The 19,019-nt window shown below is 39.7% G+C and overlaps 1 protein-coding gene across 4 annotated transcripts in view; it reads right to left on the bottom strand.

Annotated features, from left to right (window-relative positions):
• Nucleotides 1-19,019, bottom strand: part of LOC109034870 (Protein C kinase 53E) — a 337,504-nt gene that overhangs the window by 226,886 nt on the left and 91,599 nt on the right. For all 4 annotated transcript variants that reach the window (XM_019048244.2, XM_019048242.2, XM_019048243.2 and 1 more), the window contains exon 2: nucleotides 26-57. In XM_019048244.2, the coding sequence (XP_018903789.1) occupies nucleotides 26-57 (32 nt within the window). The remainder of the gene's footprint in view (nucleotides 1-25; nucleotides 58-19,019) is intronic.

The raw sequence follows: 19,019 nt of genomic DNA on the forward strand, positions 1-19,019 counted from the left end.
ATTAACACACGTTGCAAGATCTTACCTTGGCACTGAAATCCCTGTTTTCCAAACCCCCTGCAACATAGAAAGAAACACAGTGGTTAATGTTGAAAATAGATGGTAATAATGATTTCATGATGAATTCAGCATTACGAAACACATTTTCTTGCCCATAAGATGAAAAATACTTTGTAGCTTATTTCAACAAGATGCATTATTATTTTAATGCTTACAGAAGACACTTACACGTATTCAATTATGAGTGTAAGTATTTTGACTATAGAGAATTAAAGTATAAAAAGAGTCACTGCACATATGTTAGCTTTTGTTGTCTTTAGCACACGGAAAAAATGAAATTGCTGACTTAACAATTAAATTGCTAAAAAAAAGTGATTGCAATGTTTCAATGTAGATTTCAAAACACAAAAATGCTACTTTAACAAACCCTTGGTTAAATTAGCTTACAATAGTGGTTAAAGTAGCATTTTTTCGTTATAAACTCTGCGTTGAAACATTGCAGTCACATTTTTTAGCAATTGAATTGTTAAATCAGCAATTTCATTTTTTCCGTGCAGTTAAAACGACAAGTTCTCTATGTGAATCAGTGAGAACGAAAACACACCAACTCGAAAAAATGAAAATAATTGAGGCACACGCAATATTGCACAGTGGTTGAAGAAGTTAGCACAAGAGAAAGATTTTTGGTGCCGAAATACAAGTACTTAAGAACACTTTAAAGGTCCAAGTTGGAACATATGCGTTAACTTCAATGACCTTTATAAAAACTGACTCTCTTTGATGAAAATTGAGCATTTTTCAGTTACCGAGTTGGTGTGTTTTCGTTCTCACTGATTCATTTTTCGGTAAATTCATTGGAGTTTCTAGACAAGTAGGGCATGGATGAGCTACTCGTTAACGAAAAATCAACTCAGTCAAAAATGCAACGCGGCGAACTGCGATAACTCTGAGTAGGTAACATTACAAAGCGAGATTAGTGGGAAAATTGAATCGAGCAACTATTCTAACTCGAAAGTTGTGCGGTTGGTATCACGATTTCCGTGAAGGCGTTTTGACGGACTTGGCGCGAGTGAAACTTGTATTGCCCCGAAGGAACTCGTCGTTTCGCGAACGTCAAAACTCCAGTCAGTTGTTTCACTTAATTAGAGAACTTCGGATTGTTGGGGCGACCACATCTCATCAACTTGGTTTCAACTCTCGTGGTTTAAGCTGTCAAGAAATATCACCGTTCGTAATATCTTCGAGGTACGATTCCGAAACCGTTCGTCGTTTGTTGACGTAAAACTTTTGATATGATGACAGAATACGAGAACCTGTAAAGATTCAACACCTTCACACTGTGTTCTACGTACATCGTCGTTCCTTTGACGTAAGGACGTATCTTTATTTCCACACAAGCCTCGGAGAGGAAAGAGTTTCACGGAGCGCGAGGCTCACGAGGAACGTGAGAGACGCACTTATATAAGAGAGGTGAAGATATGTCAAAAATGATTAGAATTATTCCGAAATTGTTGGGCTTTTGGACTTAATTTTTAGTGAATTTATCAATTTAAACCCAGGAGAAATTCACAGAAGTTTCAAGATGTTATGATGTTTGGTTCTTTATTTCCAGAGAATGAAATTTTAGAGGAAAATTAAGCGCCATGAAACGCATTTTCATCCCTTATTCACAGGTCGAGTACGAGAGCTAAAGATGGAGGTCGTCTGTGCGTTGTTGAGTGATGCCCTGCAATTTCCGCAGGATACGCAATGAGCATTAGATGAAGATTGCATGGATACCCAACAATCAGATTGTCTGAACTATTTGAATAAGTTCATTGAACACCTGAATTTACAAAATTACGACTGTTGCTCAACGACGGAGGACGACCATTTCGTAGTCGTGACAAAGAAAGTGCGGGAGCCCTGTGAACAATACCCATGAAGTTGTAACGTTATGGAGGTGAAATGTCTGAAAGCGTGCGAACTCACAGTGATGCATGCACCTTAATGTGCAGCGGGGAATGTCTCGATCTTTTCTTGGTCCTTGGAGAAGAAAATCCCGGATCGAGATGAAAACGCACTCGAAACAATATTAATAACCATCATAAAGGGGGCGAAATAATGAGTGGTCGGACAACGGAAGCGAATGAATCAGAGCCGCGGTCGCGCGCCCGGGAAACTCCCTCAGAAACTCCCGCGGGAGAAGAGAAATCTCTTGTGCCGAGAAAAACCGTCGTATGAACATTCAGATGCAGGGTTGCCACAGAATTTAGATAATCGAATTCCCTGATTTCCCTGACACATTTTGGTGAAATTTCCTGACAATTGAAGATGCGACGGATGGTGCAGAAGGCGTAATTGAAATTTGTTTCCTGACAAAATTTCTTGTTCAAAATCTCAAACCTATTCTAGAAAAGCAAATGAAGTGATTTAAAACAATGTTCCCTGACGTTTTCGTCATTTTCCCTGACATTTCCCGGTTTTCCCTGACTTTTTAAAATTCCCTGACATTTCCCGGTTATCCCTGACTGTGGCAAACCTGGTTGACGAACCTCTCCTGAGAAAAGCTTCATTATTTTAGGATTCTATGCGTAGATTCCTTTGGTCAACACAGAGACTTTTATTCACGATTGGATCGCGTTAAGCAGAAAGAACCAAGCCACATCAGATATTGCAAAATGTAACTGGACAGTTTATTTGTGTACAAGAGAACGACGTTCGTAAGGATTGTGAATTTTCTGCATGGTGCGTGGCAAATTCCTTAACATTTTCAAAGGAATCCGCACAAACGTTCTCTTGTCAAAAGTTTTAATTGCCCAGCTTTTGGCAATAATTGATTCGGCTTGGTTCCTTTCTCCTAAACGCGGTCAAATTGAACTACACTTTTGAGTAAGAGATAATAGACAGCTAAAAATTTTAATATTCATGATTTATTTGGGTTGAGTTATTTTTCCGTCGGTCAGAATGATCAAGAGGACTTGATTGATCGACCAAATTTTTGGTTAAATTGACGGAAACTGACTCTGAGACATCGGGAGATGAAGAAAGTGCCCTGCTAAAATAATGTATTCTTTTTTCTCTCAACGTCACTTAGGGTTGTGACTCGCGAGTGGCTAGCACTTTGACCGATGCGATCCAGGTTCGATCCTGACCAGGGTTTACCACAAAATTTAGAGAATGAAATTCCCTGGCTTTTCCCTGATTTCCCTGACACTTTTGGGTAAAATTCCCTGACAATTGAAGATATTCCATATGACAGAAAAACATAATTTGAAATAGTTTCCAGGCAAAATTTGTTGTTCTAAACGTCGAATCGACTCTAGAAAGCTAATTAAGGTACGTTAAACATTTTTTCCTGACACTTTCGTCATTTTCTCTGACATTTCGAGATTCTAACGGTATTCCCTGACTTTAGTAACCCTGATTCTGGCGGGAGAACTGAACATTTTGACAGGGGATTCCCGTTAACACAAACCGTCGGTTACTTTTCCTCACTGTTGGAAATGTTTCCCCGAGCAAGCAGAGGTGTCTACTAAAACATGCTGGTCAAAAATAAGTACTTTTTCAGTACCTCTCTCACTGGAAAATGAAACACATTGGATCTAGAGTCCAGACTCTTGAAAAACATTGACAAGAAAAAGGACTCTTGAGTCAATCAGATTTAAGCTTAAATCAAAAGGAAATCTGCTCAAATTGAGAGGCTTGGTTCTTAATTTAAGCAAAAATCCGATTGAATCAAGAGTACTTTTTCTTGTCGATGTTTTTAAGAGTCTGGACTCTAGATCCAATGTGGTTTTTTTTTCCAGTGCAAAAAATTCAGTACTTCTTCCAACAGACAAATTCCGTACTTTTTCAGTACCTCCATTCGACGAAATTAGAAAATTTTCAACAATTTGAAATTGCGACAAAATTGACGAAATTTTTTTAAAAAAATCCGGACCTTTATGCGGAAATTCCGCACTTTTTCAGTACTTACGGCCCACCCTTAAAAAATCAGTATTATTTTCGGACTTTCCGGAAATTCCGGACTTGTAGACACCCTGGCAAGGGAGAAAATCCCGGGGACCGAGGCGCGATCTGGCGGCGGGGCCGGGCGAGAATCTTGGCGGTCGGAAACGCGCTCGCTCCGTCTCGTCCGAGGTTGAGCTGAGCGCGAAATGAACGACACAACCCACTTTAAAATTACATTACGTTTCCTCGGAAGACGGGTTACTCAACCGCGGCCGGCCCCCTCGCCCCCCTCCTCCCGCGGCTTTTCCGGTACTAACCTACCCTCCTGCGAATTTGCCCCCGGAGCACGGCGCTCAGGAACAGATTAATGTTGTTGACGGATGGGGGATGATGCTCCGCAACGAATTTGAGCGCGAGCTCGTGAAAAAAATAAGGGATGTGATTAGTCGGAACGCGAGCTCGGGGGAGCTCAGTAGGGACCGGTTCCGCCACCTCTGGATCATATCTGCTTGGTACTTAACCGGTGGAGGAACTTATCCGCTTGTCAGTCACTTTTAACCTCTGGTTAAAATTGCGCTATTGTTATAAAAACATAGTGAGAACATCCCGCCGACGAGCCTGCACTGGAAAAAAAAAACACATTGGATCTAGAGTCCAGACTCTTGAAAACATTGACAAGAAAAAATACTCTTGATTCAATCAGATTTAAGCTTAAATCAAAAGGAAATCCGCTCAAATTAAGAGGCTTGGTTCTTGATTTAAGCTTAAATCTGACCGAATCAAGAGTATTTTTCCTTGTCGATGTTTTTAAGAGTCTGAACTCTAGATCCAATGTGTTTTCTTTTCCCAGTGCTGTCGTAAACTTCAGCTAGGGCAAAATGAAGAGATGTTTCCTATGGGTGGTGGATTAAAAATCGCGATGAGCGTATCCGAAAAATCTGAAAACACTCCTAATTTCACGATCTACTTAAAAAATTTGCACTAAAATGTTTCTCAACGTGAATTACTTAGTTGTTTTTAATTTGCCTTCACTTGCGTCTGCAGCAATTGTTGTTACGGATATGTTGTGCGTACTGATTTTCACGCATTACATATTTGACTCTCTGAAGGCGTTTTATGTGCGCAAGTAGTGCACTCTGTTCGAGAACGAACAAAGTAGGGATCAATCCTACTTCTGTTGTTCTCCAACAGGGTGCGGTACTAGCGCGCATAAAACGCCTTCAGAAAGTCAAGTATGTAATGAGCAGAAATCAGCACGCACAACATATTCGTAACAACAATTGCTACAGGCATAGCTGAAGGCGAATTGAAAACAACCGTATAATGGGCATGTTGCGAGCTTCAGCTACAGCAAAAATAAGAACGGATTCTTACAGGAAATGACCCAAAAATCACGATGAGTGCATCGGAAAAATTTGAAATACACTCCTAACTTCCCAAAGCGTTTATTTAAGCTTTTCGCTTTAAAAACAGTATTACGGCACAGGGGAACATTTAGTTTGCAGGAGGCACTCCACAAAACTAATCACGTTCTTCCGGTGATGCTATCGATCTGGATTCTATGCTTCGAAAACTATACTACGGCACAGGCGAAAAGTTCCTAAGAGGAGTCGTTCAATCCAACCCTTGCGCACTAGAATGCTACACAATATTCAACAAGGCCGACGCAAACCCGCCAAAACGCACGTGACGAAAAGGGATTTTACCAACCGGCGAGTATCATATTTTCATTTTCCTTTCGTGGAGAAGGACCATGATGCACTCTCATGATTTGCGTGAGGAACACTGGAAAAAAAAACAAAAAAAACACATTGGATCCTGAGTCCAGACTCTTAAAAACATCTACAAGAAAAAGTACTCTTGACTCAATCGAATTTTTGCTTAAATCAAAAACTGATTGAATCAAGAGTATTTCTTCTTGTCAAGAGTCTGGACTCTAGATCCAATATGTTTTTTTTCCGGCGAAGCGCACAAATCAATGTGTAGGAGCAACTGCGCAAATCAACATGGGGGTTAAGGTAGAAGCCGTATGAGTCTTCCGATGTTGTCAAATTTCCTTTTATGAAATGTTAGTTTTTAGGGAAATCGGTGAATATTTTTCCTCGATTTATACACGAACAGATATAAATTATCAAAAAACGTCAAGAAAAAATAATCCTATCTCTTCTTGAAAATATGTCTTTTACCGCAGGTAATTCGGCAACCCACGAATGTCTTAACGACGTTTTTACTTAGCACGGCCGCGTAGCACAGTACTTTTCTGCCATGAAAAAGCCGAATAGGAACGCGGCGCGGCAACACCGAAATGATGTGCGGGTATACATCGATGAATCAGGACGCCGCGACGAATGTGTGGATATGACGGCGAAGGGGAAAAAAAGGCCCCGACGTCATCATACAACAGTCCTCGACAAAAACCGCAGATCTTATATTGGGCTTCTGCTGGCGATAAGCTGTTTTTTGTCCAGCGCGAGATCGTTCAATCGCATTATTCTCGATTTAAATTCGTTTGACGATCGTTGCTCGAAGAGAGATTTCAGTCGTTTCAGCTATCTTTCCGCAGTCCAGTGACGCATCGTGCTTTGCGATAAACCGAGTGATCTCTCATTCAAACCTATGAAAACGGATCGATCAAGGTGTACCTTTTTAATCGATTCTTTAGCATAACTTCAAATGGAGAAACATCGATAATCAACGATTCGTACCTCGAGAGGCAAACCGTCTCACAGTGGAACCAGCTATTCGGTGAAGTGGACAAACATGGTGTCTAGTTTTTTTTTCATTTTGGGAAAACCTGATTTCTACTGATTTTTGACTGCAAAATCCTGATCTCATAATTTTTCCAAATCCTGATCAAGTCCTGATTTTTTGCGGAGAAAAGTTGAAATTTCTGCAAAAGCAGTCCGATCGGACGGCCGACTTTCCTCAAATTCTGATTTTACGACCGACTTTTCCTCAAATCCTGATGAAGTCGGGATTAAATCCTAATTGACCTCAAGTCCTGACAGAATCAGGAAAATCCTGATGCTAGACACCCTGACAAATGAAATTTTTGGCCAATTCTGTAAATTTTGATTTTTTCCCCCGTTTCATTTATGAGATGTAAACGTTGCTTTTGAAAGAAAATTCCACGAGAGAACCAATGGAACCACTTTTAAACTTTTTCGTTTTGTATTTACTAAGATTCAAGATTTTTAAGATTCAAAATTGTATCCAATTTCTCTCGATGGTTCGTTCCACTGTGCGTCGACAGGGCAAACACTTCACCTCGGCAAATACCGCTCCACGTATGCTCGGGCACAGCGCCGTTATTCAAACGAAGAACACGAGCAAAAAACGGAGGAAAAGCTCGAAGGGTAAACTGCCGTCCTAACAAAAAACCCCGTATGAACCTTCAGGCGCTGCCAAAATATCTTAGACAAAATAAGAATTTATTAAAAACTTGAGAATATTTTTCTTCCAATTTTTCAGACTTTCTTGTCCGCAGTTAAATCTAGAATATCCGAAAATTTCATGGATAAATATCTACATAACTTCCTTCAAAAATAAAGTTTTTATCGGGGGAAACTTGGCAACATTTAAAACTTTATACGGCGTTTTTCCTAAGCACGGCAGTAAACGTTCGGTTCGTTGGACTGGCGATTTTTGTGGAGGGCAATGTACCGTCGAGGATTGATAAATCAGAGACCCCAAAAAGGATTTCTTACGAGGGTCGACCGTTTTTGATCGAACCGCAATGTTTCCTTCGCAGTGGCGAGGCGCGAATGATCGATTATCGATATTTACCCATTCGAAGCCATAGTAAAGAATCGATTTTTAAGGTGTTCGTTGCAAACACCCTTATTATCATCTTTTTCCATAGATTTAAATGACAGATACATCGATACATCGCAAAGCACGCCACGCCACTGTTTCTTGAAGGCGTAAATTGGACGGGTAGAGGGCCTGTAACGAAAATCGGACTGTGTTCAGCTATATATTGATATTCGGGAGGAGACTGAAGACCTCCACATTGATCTCTAATTACAAAATAGAAACTGCCTTACGCAATTTAATTTGACTTTAAAAAGCAGCAAGTTTACTTAACCCTTTGTTGCATAAGCTAATCGTTGATTTTGGAGAGAAAATCTACATTGTACAGTATTTTTTCGACAACAAAGTTGGTTGGAATCGATTTTTAAGGTTTTTTTTAAAGTAAGGAGATCACTTGCTTGTGACTTAGGAGGTGGAGACTCCTTTATGGAGGTGACTTATGATGTTCCCAAAAAACATTGCTTTAATTCAATTTAATAATCCAGCATAGAAATAAAGCTGAAAACCATTTGTTGCTTTCATGCGACGCTATGCAATAAAGAGTTAAGATGGCACGCTAGTCACTTGACAAACTTGAAAGATTCGGTTAAAGTACGCGAAATGCTGACAGAGTCGTGGATTTAAGGCGAAAAATAATTCCAAACACATGAAATCCATTCAATTTCGCGGAATAGGAGAACGTTGTTCATCTGAATCCTTTTTTACGCCACGATATTTTCCTTTCCCTCTCTCCTCTTTCCCCTTCACTATTCTTTTTTTTTTTTTTTTTTTTTTTTTAATCAGAGCTGAAGTTAAGGGTTCGCGAGGATCGTGCCAGAAATCGAAAATCACAGCATGCAATCTCGAGCGTTGCTCGCAATTTCAGACGGTAAACAGAGCTCTGCGCGGCGGTACACGACGCTCGATGCAAGCACGAAACGCAACGGTTAAATTTTCAACCTACATTGTCGAAATAAAAGAATATCACTGACGACAATGTTATTGTAAAACCTTTTTTCAATTAAACGAGGAACACAAATTATCTTTGACTATGAGAAAATACGTTGGCTTGAAAAGTATATATTTTACTTGCAGGAGCCTTTCGTCAGAACAGTATGTTTTGTTTTAATTCAAATTGCTTGATTTTCCCTCGTTTCGAAGAAATTCAAAGGTTAAAGGTTGGGGGACCAGTGTTTGAATCTCACCGTGGAAAAGCCTCGAGCAATAAATGGCAAGTAGATTGTGTGGTAATCTGCCGAGCTGAGGAAAAACGCCGTATGAACCTTCAGGGTTGCCAATTTTCCTTTGATCAAACAAGAATTTCCCGTTAAACTTATGACTATTTCCCTTCCCTTTTTTCAGGTAATTTTGGTCGCTATTTTACCTAGAATGGACCACTAGACAAGGTACGAATTTCAGCATTCTGATACATGCTAATCAACCAAAATTTCACGTAAAACACGATGCGCACAACGAAAATTACAAAAATTAACTCCTTACGAAGCTATTTAGTGATTCTTGATGCGTGAATTCAAACCACCCGCTCATGAAAACTCAATGCTCTACGTGATTCATATCGAGCGCTAAACGTTATCATGGCAGTCTCTGCTATATAAAAATCTGGCAACCTCAATCTTGACAATCTGGCTCAGCTATAGCAAATTGCTTGTAATTTAAACAACACGTGGTGGAAAATGTATATTGCTTGACTGAGAGGCTTGCTGAAACCGTTGTAGTGCGCGATTTGACTCACGTAGAGCTTTGAGTTTCTTGTGAGCGGGCAGTTCAAATTTCTCGTAACCAATGTGAAATAAAAACGTTAATATCTTCTTAAGGAGTCGGATTCAGTAATTTTCGTTGCACGAATCGTGTTCTACGTAAAATTCTTGTTCAGAAACATGTATCAGATTGTTTAAATTCGTACCTTGTCTAGTGGTCCATTCCTTAAAATTTCAAGAAAGAAGTAGTAACTTTCCTCAAAAATGAAAATTTTATCGAGGGAAATTTCGAAACTCTCGAATTTTCATACAGCATTCTTCTTTAGCACGGCAGTAATCTATTGCATATTTTCGGAGCTAAAATTCCGGACAGGCCCGCTTTTAAAAAGTCCCAAGACTCGAAGGAATTTCAACCGGGCCGGAATGGCCCCTAATGGCTGTGATGTGCTAAAACAGTCACGTCTATGTCCCCTCCGATTTTGCACTGATGATTGTTAAAATAAAACTTATTTCAATGTGGAATTGTTGCGTATTCACTACATATCATACGAATGAGATTAGATTCTTTAATTCTGAAGATACGGTTTCGACTTTCCTATTGCCATCATGCATGAGGAGTAGAAAGACATCTGCCGGAAGACGCCAGCTCGCATCTGATCGGTGCCGGATGACATCATTCGGTTCGGCGCGAAACCAAGGCGTTTTAAATTCGCGGAATAGTTGCGCTTTATGAACTGCGTCTCTTTCGGTTTCTCAGTTACTTTATTCGCGTTTTTAATGTAAGCATCGTGTTCTACACGTCATTTCGTCGTTTTCCGGACGGAGGAGCCGCCATTCCAAGAAGATTGCAAAATTAACTCACACAATTTAGTTTTTTACATGGTTGCATCCGTGCAATTTTCGTCCGAAATTTATCAAATACTTGCATGAGATAAGAAGAGAAATCTGAAAAATTTTCAGTTAAAACTGCCCAGAATTTTCTTCGTAGATGTGATTTTTATGCGGGGAAATTTGGGGACATTGAAATGAAGATACGAGGGGCGTTCAATAAGTAAGTATCCCCCCTCTCTAAAATCAATAAGAATGTACCAATTTTCAAAAACTTGGGTTCAAAATCTTTCTTAGGATATACTGAGTTCAACAAAACAAACTGCAACAAAATCGGACCATGTGCGGCCGAACGCGAGCCGTTTGAACGCGCCGAGGTGCACACCGCTCCCGCCAAATCCGCGGAAATTTGAAGTCCGCGACAAGAGAAGAGCCTCTCTGCCAACGCTTCAGTCGTTCATCACTGACGAAAAATACGGTAATAAATGGCAAAAAAGACCACTATTTATTCCCTTTTCTAAAATCTGAACTGAAGGAGTTCATTTTGAATCAGCGGAAGAGGTCAAACAAGCCGTCAACACTTTCATCCCCAGCCAGTTGAAAGACCTCTACACGCGTGGTATCCAAAAGCTGTTCTCTTAGTCTCACAATCAGTATCAGACCTGCTTGGATCGAGCTGGTTATGTGGAGAGGTGAGGTAAGCCCTTTATTCTACAAAAACCTCTTTGATTTTTCGCCAGTGATGAACGACTGAAGCGTTGGCAGAGAAGCTCTTCTCTTGTCGCGGACTTCAAATTTCCGCGGATTTGGCGGGAGCGGTGTGCATGTGCACCTCGGCGCGTTCAAACGGCTCGCGTTCGGCCGCACATGGTCCGATTTCGTTGCGATTTGTTTTGTTGAACTCAGTATATCCTAATGAAGATTTTGAGCCCAAGTTTTTGAAAATTGGTTCATTCCTATTGATTTTAGAGAGGGGGGATACTTACTTATTGAACGCCCCTCGTACATCCTTTCATGAGGGACACAACGATTTACCCTCAGATAAATCTATTCCCAAGTCAAAATTCGTCCTTGTTTAGTGACCCATTCTATGGCTTTCCTAAGTTGCCGCCAATCCCCGACTTTCCAGGTTCCCAGACCGTCAGAGACAGTGTATGTGTTGCAGTTGCGAACAGAGGCGAAGCGTGAATGATCGATTATCGATATATCCCCATTTGAAAATACGGTAAAGAATCGATTATTAAGGTAAACTCTGTTTATCGATACTTTCCCGTAGGTTGAAATGGCAGATCAATCGATACATCGCAAAGCACGCCACGCCACTGGTTGCGAAGCTGTTCAACTTCCGTTCTTGACGCACGCATTATGCGCCTCCCCCCTCCCCCGCTGCCAAGGGAATAATGAAACCCAGACCCATTGGCTCCCTCCATTGGACCGTGAATTTAAATCATCTTTTTGACAGTAGCGGTGCGTCGCGTCGCGTCGCACTGAACCCGACTGGCGCTGAACCCTGGCCGTAATAATTCAGGCTGAAGCGCGAGACGATGTATTAATCTGCACCTCGAAAAAATCCGAACACCGTGAGTTGCCGTGCTGTGGAAAGACGTTGTGTGAACATTCTGGCGTTGCAAAATGTTCGTGGGGTAAGAAAGGATTCTTTTGGATTTTTTTCCAGATAATGTACCTTGAAATATATAGAGTGTATTCTTGGCAATAGGCCAATAGACAAGGTACGAATTGAAGCATTCTGATGTATGTTTCTTATTTACAATTTTACGTAAAACAAGATTTGCGCGACAGAAATTACTGAAATTGGCTAACAACCAATATATTGACGTTTTAATTTAACGCTGCTGACAAAAGCTATTTTTTTTTTAATTTTCCACGAATTTCTCATTTTTCAAAAATGTACGCAGTTTGTTATTAGTTCCCTCCTTAAAATTTTGAGTAAAATACGATTCGTGTGACGAATATCACTGAAACTTTCTCTCAACCAAATAATAACGTTTTTATTCAAGATTTATGGAAAATTTGACTTTCCAGCTCTTAAGGTAGGAATAATCTACTTGACTCGAATTGCTCACGACAACGGCTTTGGCAGGCTTCTCATCATGGAGAGTTCCTTCCCTACTCTAAAACGTGCAAAAATAGTTTGGCCCAATCACCGAGATTGAAGTTGTCATAATTTCATTTTGCAGAGATTGACACGGTAACGTCTAATGTGCAATTTAACTCAGATTTTTTTTTTTTCAAATTTTTTTTTTTTCAAATTTTTTTAAAATTTTTTTTATGAGAGAAAAGTTTGAATTCGTGTATAGAAAAACGCTAATATCTTTGTAAGGAGGTGCTTCCAATAATTTTCGTTGTACATATCGAATTCGACGTGAAATTTTGATGAAAAATATGTATCACATCGCTTAGAATTACACTTTGTCTAGTGATCAATTTAATCTGATTACCCTGAAATGGAGGGGTATCATTAAGGGCCGTTTTGGGGCACAGTTGAATTTTCTCAACGCTACAAGTTTCTGTTCATTGATGGTCTCTATTTCACTGAATGCATCATGATTTGGTCATTCCTGGTCTCTTTAAGGGTATACAACTGGCCTGAGCATGGGTCTGAAGGCCTATTTTGACGAAAAACATGGATTTTTCGACTTTAGACCACAAAACTAGCGTTTTTTTTTTTTTGAAGCAAAAGTCGGTCTTCAAACCCATGGTTCGGCCAGTATTAGACCCGAGCGAAAAGAAAACAAAGATCACCAAACCGTGATGCATGCCGTAAAATATAGACCTTCAATGAGCAAAAATTCGTAGCGTTGAGACTTAATTACCTGTGCCTGTGCCCCAAAACGGCCCGGCCCTATCGATACCCCTTCTTTCAAAGGAAAATAATCAAGCACTGGGAAAAAGAACACATTGGATCTAGAGTCCAGACTCTTGTAAACATTGACAAGAAAAAATACTCTTGATTCAATCAGATTTAAACTTAAATTAAAAGGAAATCCGCTCAAATTAAGAGGATTGGTTCTTGATTTAAGCAAAAATCCGATTGAATCAAGAGTTTTTTCTTGTCGATGTATTTAAGAGTCTGGACTCTAGATCCAATGTGTTTTTTTTTTTTTCCAGTGTGAAGATTCTCTACTATAGAATATTTATCGAAGGAAATTTGGCAATATTCGAAAGTGCATACGGCGTTTCTCTAAAGCAGGGCAGCGCGCGGAGGGGCTATCGATACAAAGGAGTCGCTCCTGGCATTCAGACTGTGCGTGTCAAACACATATGTCTGCTTTCCCACTGGCTATCTTGCTTTCCTCTCGGAAAAATATAATCTCTGACTGCGTCAGTTTCCGCTACAGGGCTCCACTCTACACTGATTATGAGAAAAATTGGATTCATTACGACGAAGAGAACGATTCCTTCACAGTATGCTTCGTTGTGCTGAGGAAAACCCCGTTCCGTCGAAAACGCAATTTGAAGCGCCGAGAAAAATCCTAATCGTGACAAGGAGAGGCCTTCTTAAGACTTCTTGAACACAGTGCTCTCTTCGCAGGTATTTTTTTTTTTTTTTTTTTTTTTTTTTTTTTTTTTTTTTTTTTTTGAGAGCTTGCGCACTCTAGGTATAGTTCATTGGCCTTAGTCGTGTAGACAAACAGCCATCGCTAAATGATGGGAAGATTACAACAACAGTAGAAACAGAAGTACAAAGGAAGAAACGAAGAGAAACATCCATGCCACTCCACGGTGACAAGATCTGAGACCATCAAATTTTGCCACCGAGGCCGGGATTCGAACCCGGGACATCTAGGTCTGTGATTAGTTGCGCTAACCACTGGACCAACCGATGTCGGCTCCTTCGCAGGTATCGTGATTTAAGTTATGAGAATTTTTATTTTTTTCATTTCCTGCTTCCTTTCCATTTCCATTACCGCAGTACATAGTAGCTTGAACCTAGCAAGTGGTAATGAGGGTCGAGGTCATGAAGCCCAGGTCGCACTATGGTCCACAGACCCTATTTAACGGAACTTTAGTCAAATTTTGAGAATGGAAAAAATTAAAGTTTGGCACTACAGTTTTATAGTACATACTCTCATGGATCGTCACCTAAGTTTTCATCGACTAATAATGATTTATAAGATTGTGACGGACCCTAACAACAGAGCGCGCGACAGGTCTTCATTAGCTGATTGTGAGCCGCATTCGGTGGTGCGTTACAGGGTGTTTATTTTACCGAGTTACGCCTCATCTATGTAAATTTTTGGGCAACATGGATCCACCTGATGGCAAGTGACTTCCTTTTCACCCCGTTTCATTAATTTTGAACCGAAATTTGTATGCTTTTGAACGCTCCAAACATACGCCAAAAAATGCTAGAAATCAGTGAAATTCGTAATTTTTAGGAAGCTCTAACTTTTTTTTAATTCTAGTTAATGCTTTGCGGATTGAGAAATCTTGTTCAACATATCCTTAAGTTTAAAATGATGCCAATTTAAATTGCGCCTTTTTGCGCCTAACGGTCGAAATCAATTTTTTTCGGAGTGCACCTCCGTACATCAAAATGTGGAATATTCCATGCATTTTTGGCGTTTTTGCGACTGTTAAATTTTTTCTAGGTACAAAATAAAAGTATTCCGATATATTTTGATCTACTGAGTCCGAAAATGACCTTTGTTTTTTCTTATCACCTCTCACTTTTCCGAAAAAGCGACTTTTTCCCGGGAAAATGAGCAAATTTGACGTATTTTTGTCATAATTGCAATTCATGTTGATAAATTATACTGGACCCGTGATAAAGAGATTCTGTCATGTATATTAAGCTGCTAAATCCGAATATGACATAGGTTTTGGTTTATCACCCTCCAGTTCTCCGATAATGCCGATTTTTCCGCGCCTTTTGGGTAAAACCTTTCCCGGACTCTTGTGTTAAAAATACGGTTTAAAATTGATTTCGATGTTTGATATATCGATTCTTATGTATTTTGACTTGCTAAACCCGAATATGACCTTAGATTTTTCCTATCACCCCTCATTATCCCGGAAAATTCAATTTTCCTCGGAGAACGAGCTTTTTTGGTATTTTTGCGACGATTTTCCGTATTCTGAGGAAAACGGGGGGTTGTAAGAGGCAAGTTGAGGTTGAACTCCGGTTGAATGTTTCTTAAGACGTCAGAGAAGACCTAAAGAGGAACTTGGAAAATCGCTACAACTCCATAGAATAGGAAAATTGGCGCAAAAATACCGAAAAAGCTCGTTCTCCGAGGAAAATTGAATTTTCCGGGATAATGAGGGGTGATAGGAAAAATCTAAGGTCATATTCGGGTTTAGCAAGTCAAAATACATAAGAATCGATATATCAAACATCGAAATCAATTTTAAACCGTATTTTTAACACAAGAGTCCGGGAAAGGTTTTACTCAAAAGGCGCGGAAAAATCGGCATTATCGGAGAACTGGAGGGTGATAAACCAAAACCTATGTCATATTCGGATTCAGCAGCTTAATATACTTGATAGAATCGCTTTACCACGGGTCCAGTATAATTTATCAACATGAATTGCAATTATGACAAAAATACGTCAAATTTGCTCATTTTCCCGGGAAAAAGTCGCTTTTTCGGAAAAGTGAGAGGTGATAAGAAACAACAAAGGTTATTTTCGGACTCAGTAGATCAATATACATCGAAATAGTACTATTTAGTACCTGGAAAAAATTTTACCTACATGTTGCAGAGGTCAACGGTCGCAAAAACACCAAAAATGTCCATTTTTTCCGGGTAAAATCGGCTTTTCCGGAAAATTTAAGGGCGATGGACCAAGACGGAGGCCATATTCGGATTTACCGCCTAAAAGTACATGAGAATTATCTGATCTCGACCGAGAGACACTTTTGTTATTATTTTTATACATGTCAAAATAGGGTGGAAAAAATCTTCTGTCTTAAAAGCGCCAGAAATCACATTTGAAGTTAAGTTTCTCGGTCAGGATGTTACAATTTTGTTAAACTAAGATGTAAAATGAAATCAGCTACCCAAAAAACATAAGATCCAACACCTTTTATAACGGTGCAGTGCATTTTCGAATAAAGTTCCGTTAAATCCAGTCTGTGGACCATAGTGGGTCGTTGATTCTGAGGCTCATGTGGAAGTCGAGATGCGTCAAAAGCCCACGTGGTTTCCGAAAAAGAGTGAAATTCTAAGGGTGAAAGAAAATGATGGAGGAAAGATTGCGATTTCCTCCGTAAATAGGATTTCTATTTAAAAAATCGATTTGACGTCAAATACTCTAATATTTCTTGACAACGAGCAATCACCACTAATTGTAAGATTCAGTAACCTGTACAGTTCAGGCTCTTTTTAAGCGCCTCTAAAGAATCAAGCTTTTTTAAGTGCCGCACGATTAATTGTGATATCAATTGCTGAATCATTATCAAATGATTTCGATCCCTAAAGGAACAAATAAATAATGCCTAAAAAAATATATCGCTATAGGAACAATACTTTCTGTCCATCAAGATACTTTGATAACGATTCAACGACCCAGTGGGCAGATGAGTGCATTAATTGATGGTCACAGCTATAGACAAACTTAACAAAGAAAGAATGGAGCCATCGTATTGGTGAAGTGGGTGGTTGCAATGGAGAAAGGAGGTAAGTAGTCATAGACTAACTATCAGGGACCCTCTGGAGGCCATAAAATTGGTCAATCATTTCTCCCTTAATCCATAACAACCGCACATTTTAATCAATACAACCGCTTCAATTTATTTTTGCCTTCATTGACTATTGTTTTGTCTATCCATGTCAATAACACTAGAAAAAAAAGAAAGAAAAAAAAAAAGAAAAAAAAACACATTGGATCTAGAGTCCAGACTCTTGAAAACATTTACAAGAAAAAATACTCTTGATTCAATCAGATTTAAGCTTAGAGCAAAAGGAAATCCGCTCAAATAAAGAGGCTTGGTTCTTGATTTAAGCAAAAATTCGATTGAATCAAGAGTATTTTTTCTTGTCGATGTTCTTAAGAGTCTGGACTCTAGATCCAATGTGTTTTTTTCCAGTGAATCAGCTCGCGGGACAATCATAAGATTCGGATGGGAATATTCTATTAGGAGCATCCAATTTTTCAAATCTCTGCCAGCGGTGGGAAAACATCGGTTAAGGGTGGAAGCGAGTTAGGGCGGGATTGATGGAACGAGAGGGAGCGGTCATAAACCACGCCACTTTAATAGCCTTGACTCCTGTGCGTGCGGTAAATTTCACGGCTGTCAATTTCCCGCCAACTTCCCTTCAGACGGTGCGTCCATCGGCACATAAGTGTCTCGTAAATTATTCTCGATTTTTCAGGTTAGTTTCCCGCCTCCTCCGGAGCTGCCCAGCCACGATGGCTCTGCGGACGGATTATTGAAATTGAGAAACAAAACTATGGACAAAGAAGAAAAAGAGAAAATGAAACGATCATAGTGGTGGAAGCGGGTGGATTCGATGGACAAAGGGATTAAATAGAGATTTCTGGTAAGATTTCTAGGGGTAGTCGTCGTAAAAACAAATTCCTTGACACGAGACAATTCTCGCCAAAATACCAATTTTTAGACATATGCGCACATATGAGCGCTCGCGAGACCTCTGAATATATTTTTTTCTTCCATTTTTTCCAAAATGATTATTGATTTGAACACATCATAGCATATTTTAAGCAAATGTATTCAAAACTTCTCTTAAATTTCAAAAATAAGACACCCCAACGCACCTTGATAACAGAACAGCACAGAGATACAACTATTCGTACTTGGTGGATGCCCGTGTTGCATCTGCAAAATTGAAGGCGCGATGGTGCGAGTGGTGAACTTGCACAATGCTAGGCTAGATGCTGGCAATGAAGTACCGCTCAGATTGGATATAAAGTTATTTAGATAGAATCGATAAACTAGAAAAAAACACATTGGATCTAGAGTCCAGACTCTTGAAAACATTGACAAGAAAAAATACTCTTGATTCAATCGGATTTTTGCTTGAATCAAAACGAAATCCGCTTAAATTAAGAGGCTTGGTTCTTGATTTAATCTAGGTTCTGATAGAATCAAGAGTACTTTTTCTAATCGATGTTTTTAAGAGTCTGGACTCTTGATCCAACGTGTTTTTTTCCAGTGTAGAAAAATACGTCTCTCCTATCTTCGGCTGAGTTGACACTTGCATTCTTCCTTTTTTTCAATTTGACGCCTGATTCTTTTTTACGGTGTATTTGAAGACCTGCATTTAAGCTCGTATGTGCCGGCCCTGTACAAGCCGCGGGGCACGTGTTTTTAGCAAGCCTCGGCTCAATCGAACACAGCTTAGGCTTCTATGGCTTAAAAATATTTAGCTCGCTTTGTCTTCGATATGAGAGGTATCAACAAGTCCGAAAACGGCTTGAAACTTGAGTCATTCCTTATATCGACGGTGAAACTACCAAACCACGTATCTCGTTTGCGGTGTTTAAAAATCTACGCTCACATTTTATTTTTTTGAAGTAGACCAAATCAATATCATTCTTTGAAATTTTCACGGAATTTTCTCCGCGCGAAGAGGAAAAATCACAGAAATTTTCAAGACTGGATGTTGAGTAGTTTTTCATTTAAAAAATAAAGTATGACAGGAAGTCTGCGACGTCGCAAACCGAGATACGTGGTTTGGTAGTTTCACCGTCGATATACAAATGCGCATTTCTAACTAAAAATTCCACTGATTTTTCTTCTAATCTTATGCTGAAATCAG

Source organism: Bemisia tabaci, chromosome 5, assembly GCF_918797505.1.
Source record: "Bemisia tabaci chromosome 5, PGI_BMITA_v3".
In the NCBI taxonomy this organism is placed as follows: Eukaryota; Metazoa; Arthropoda; class Insecta; order Hemiptera; family Aleyrodidae; genus Bemisia; species Bemisia tabaci.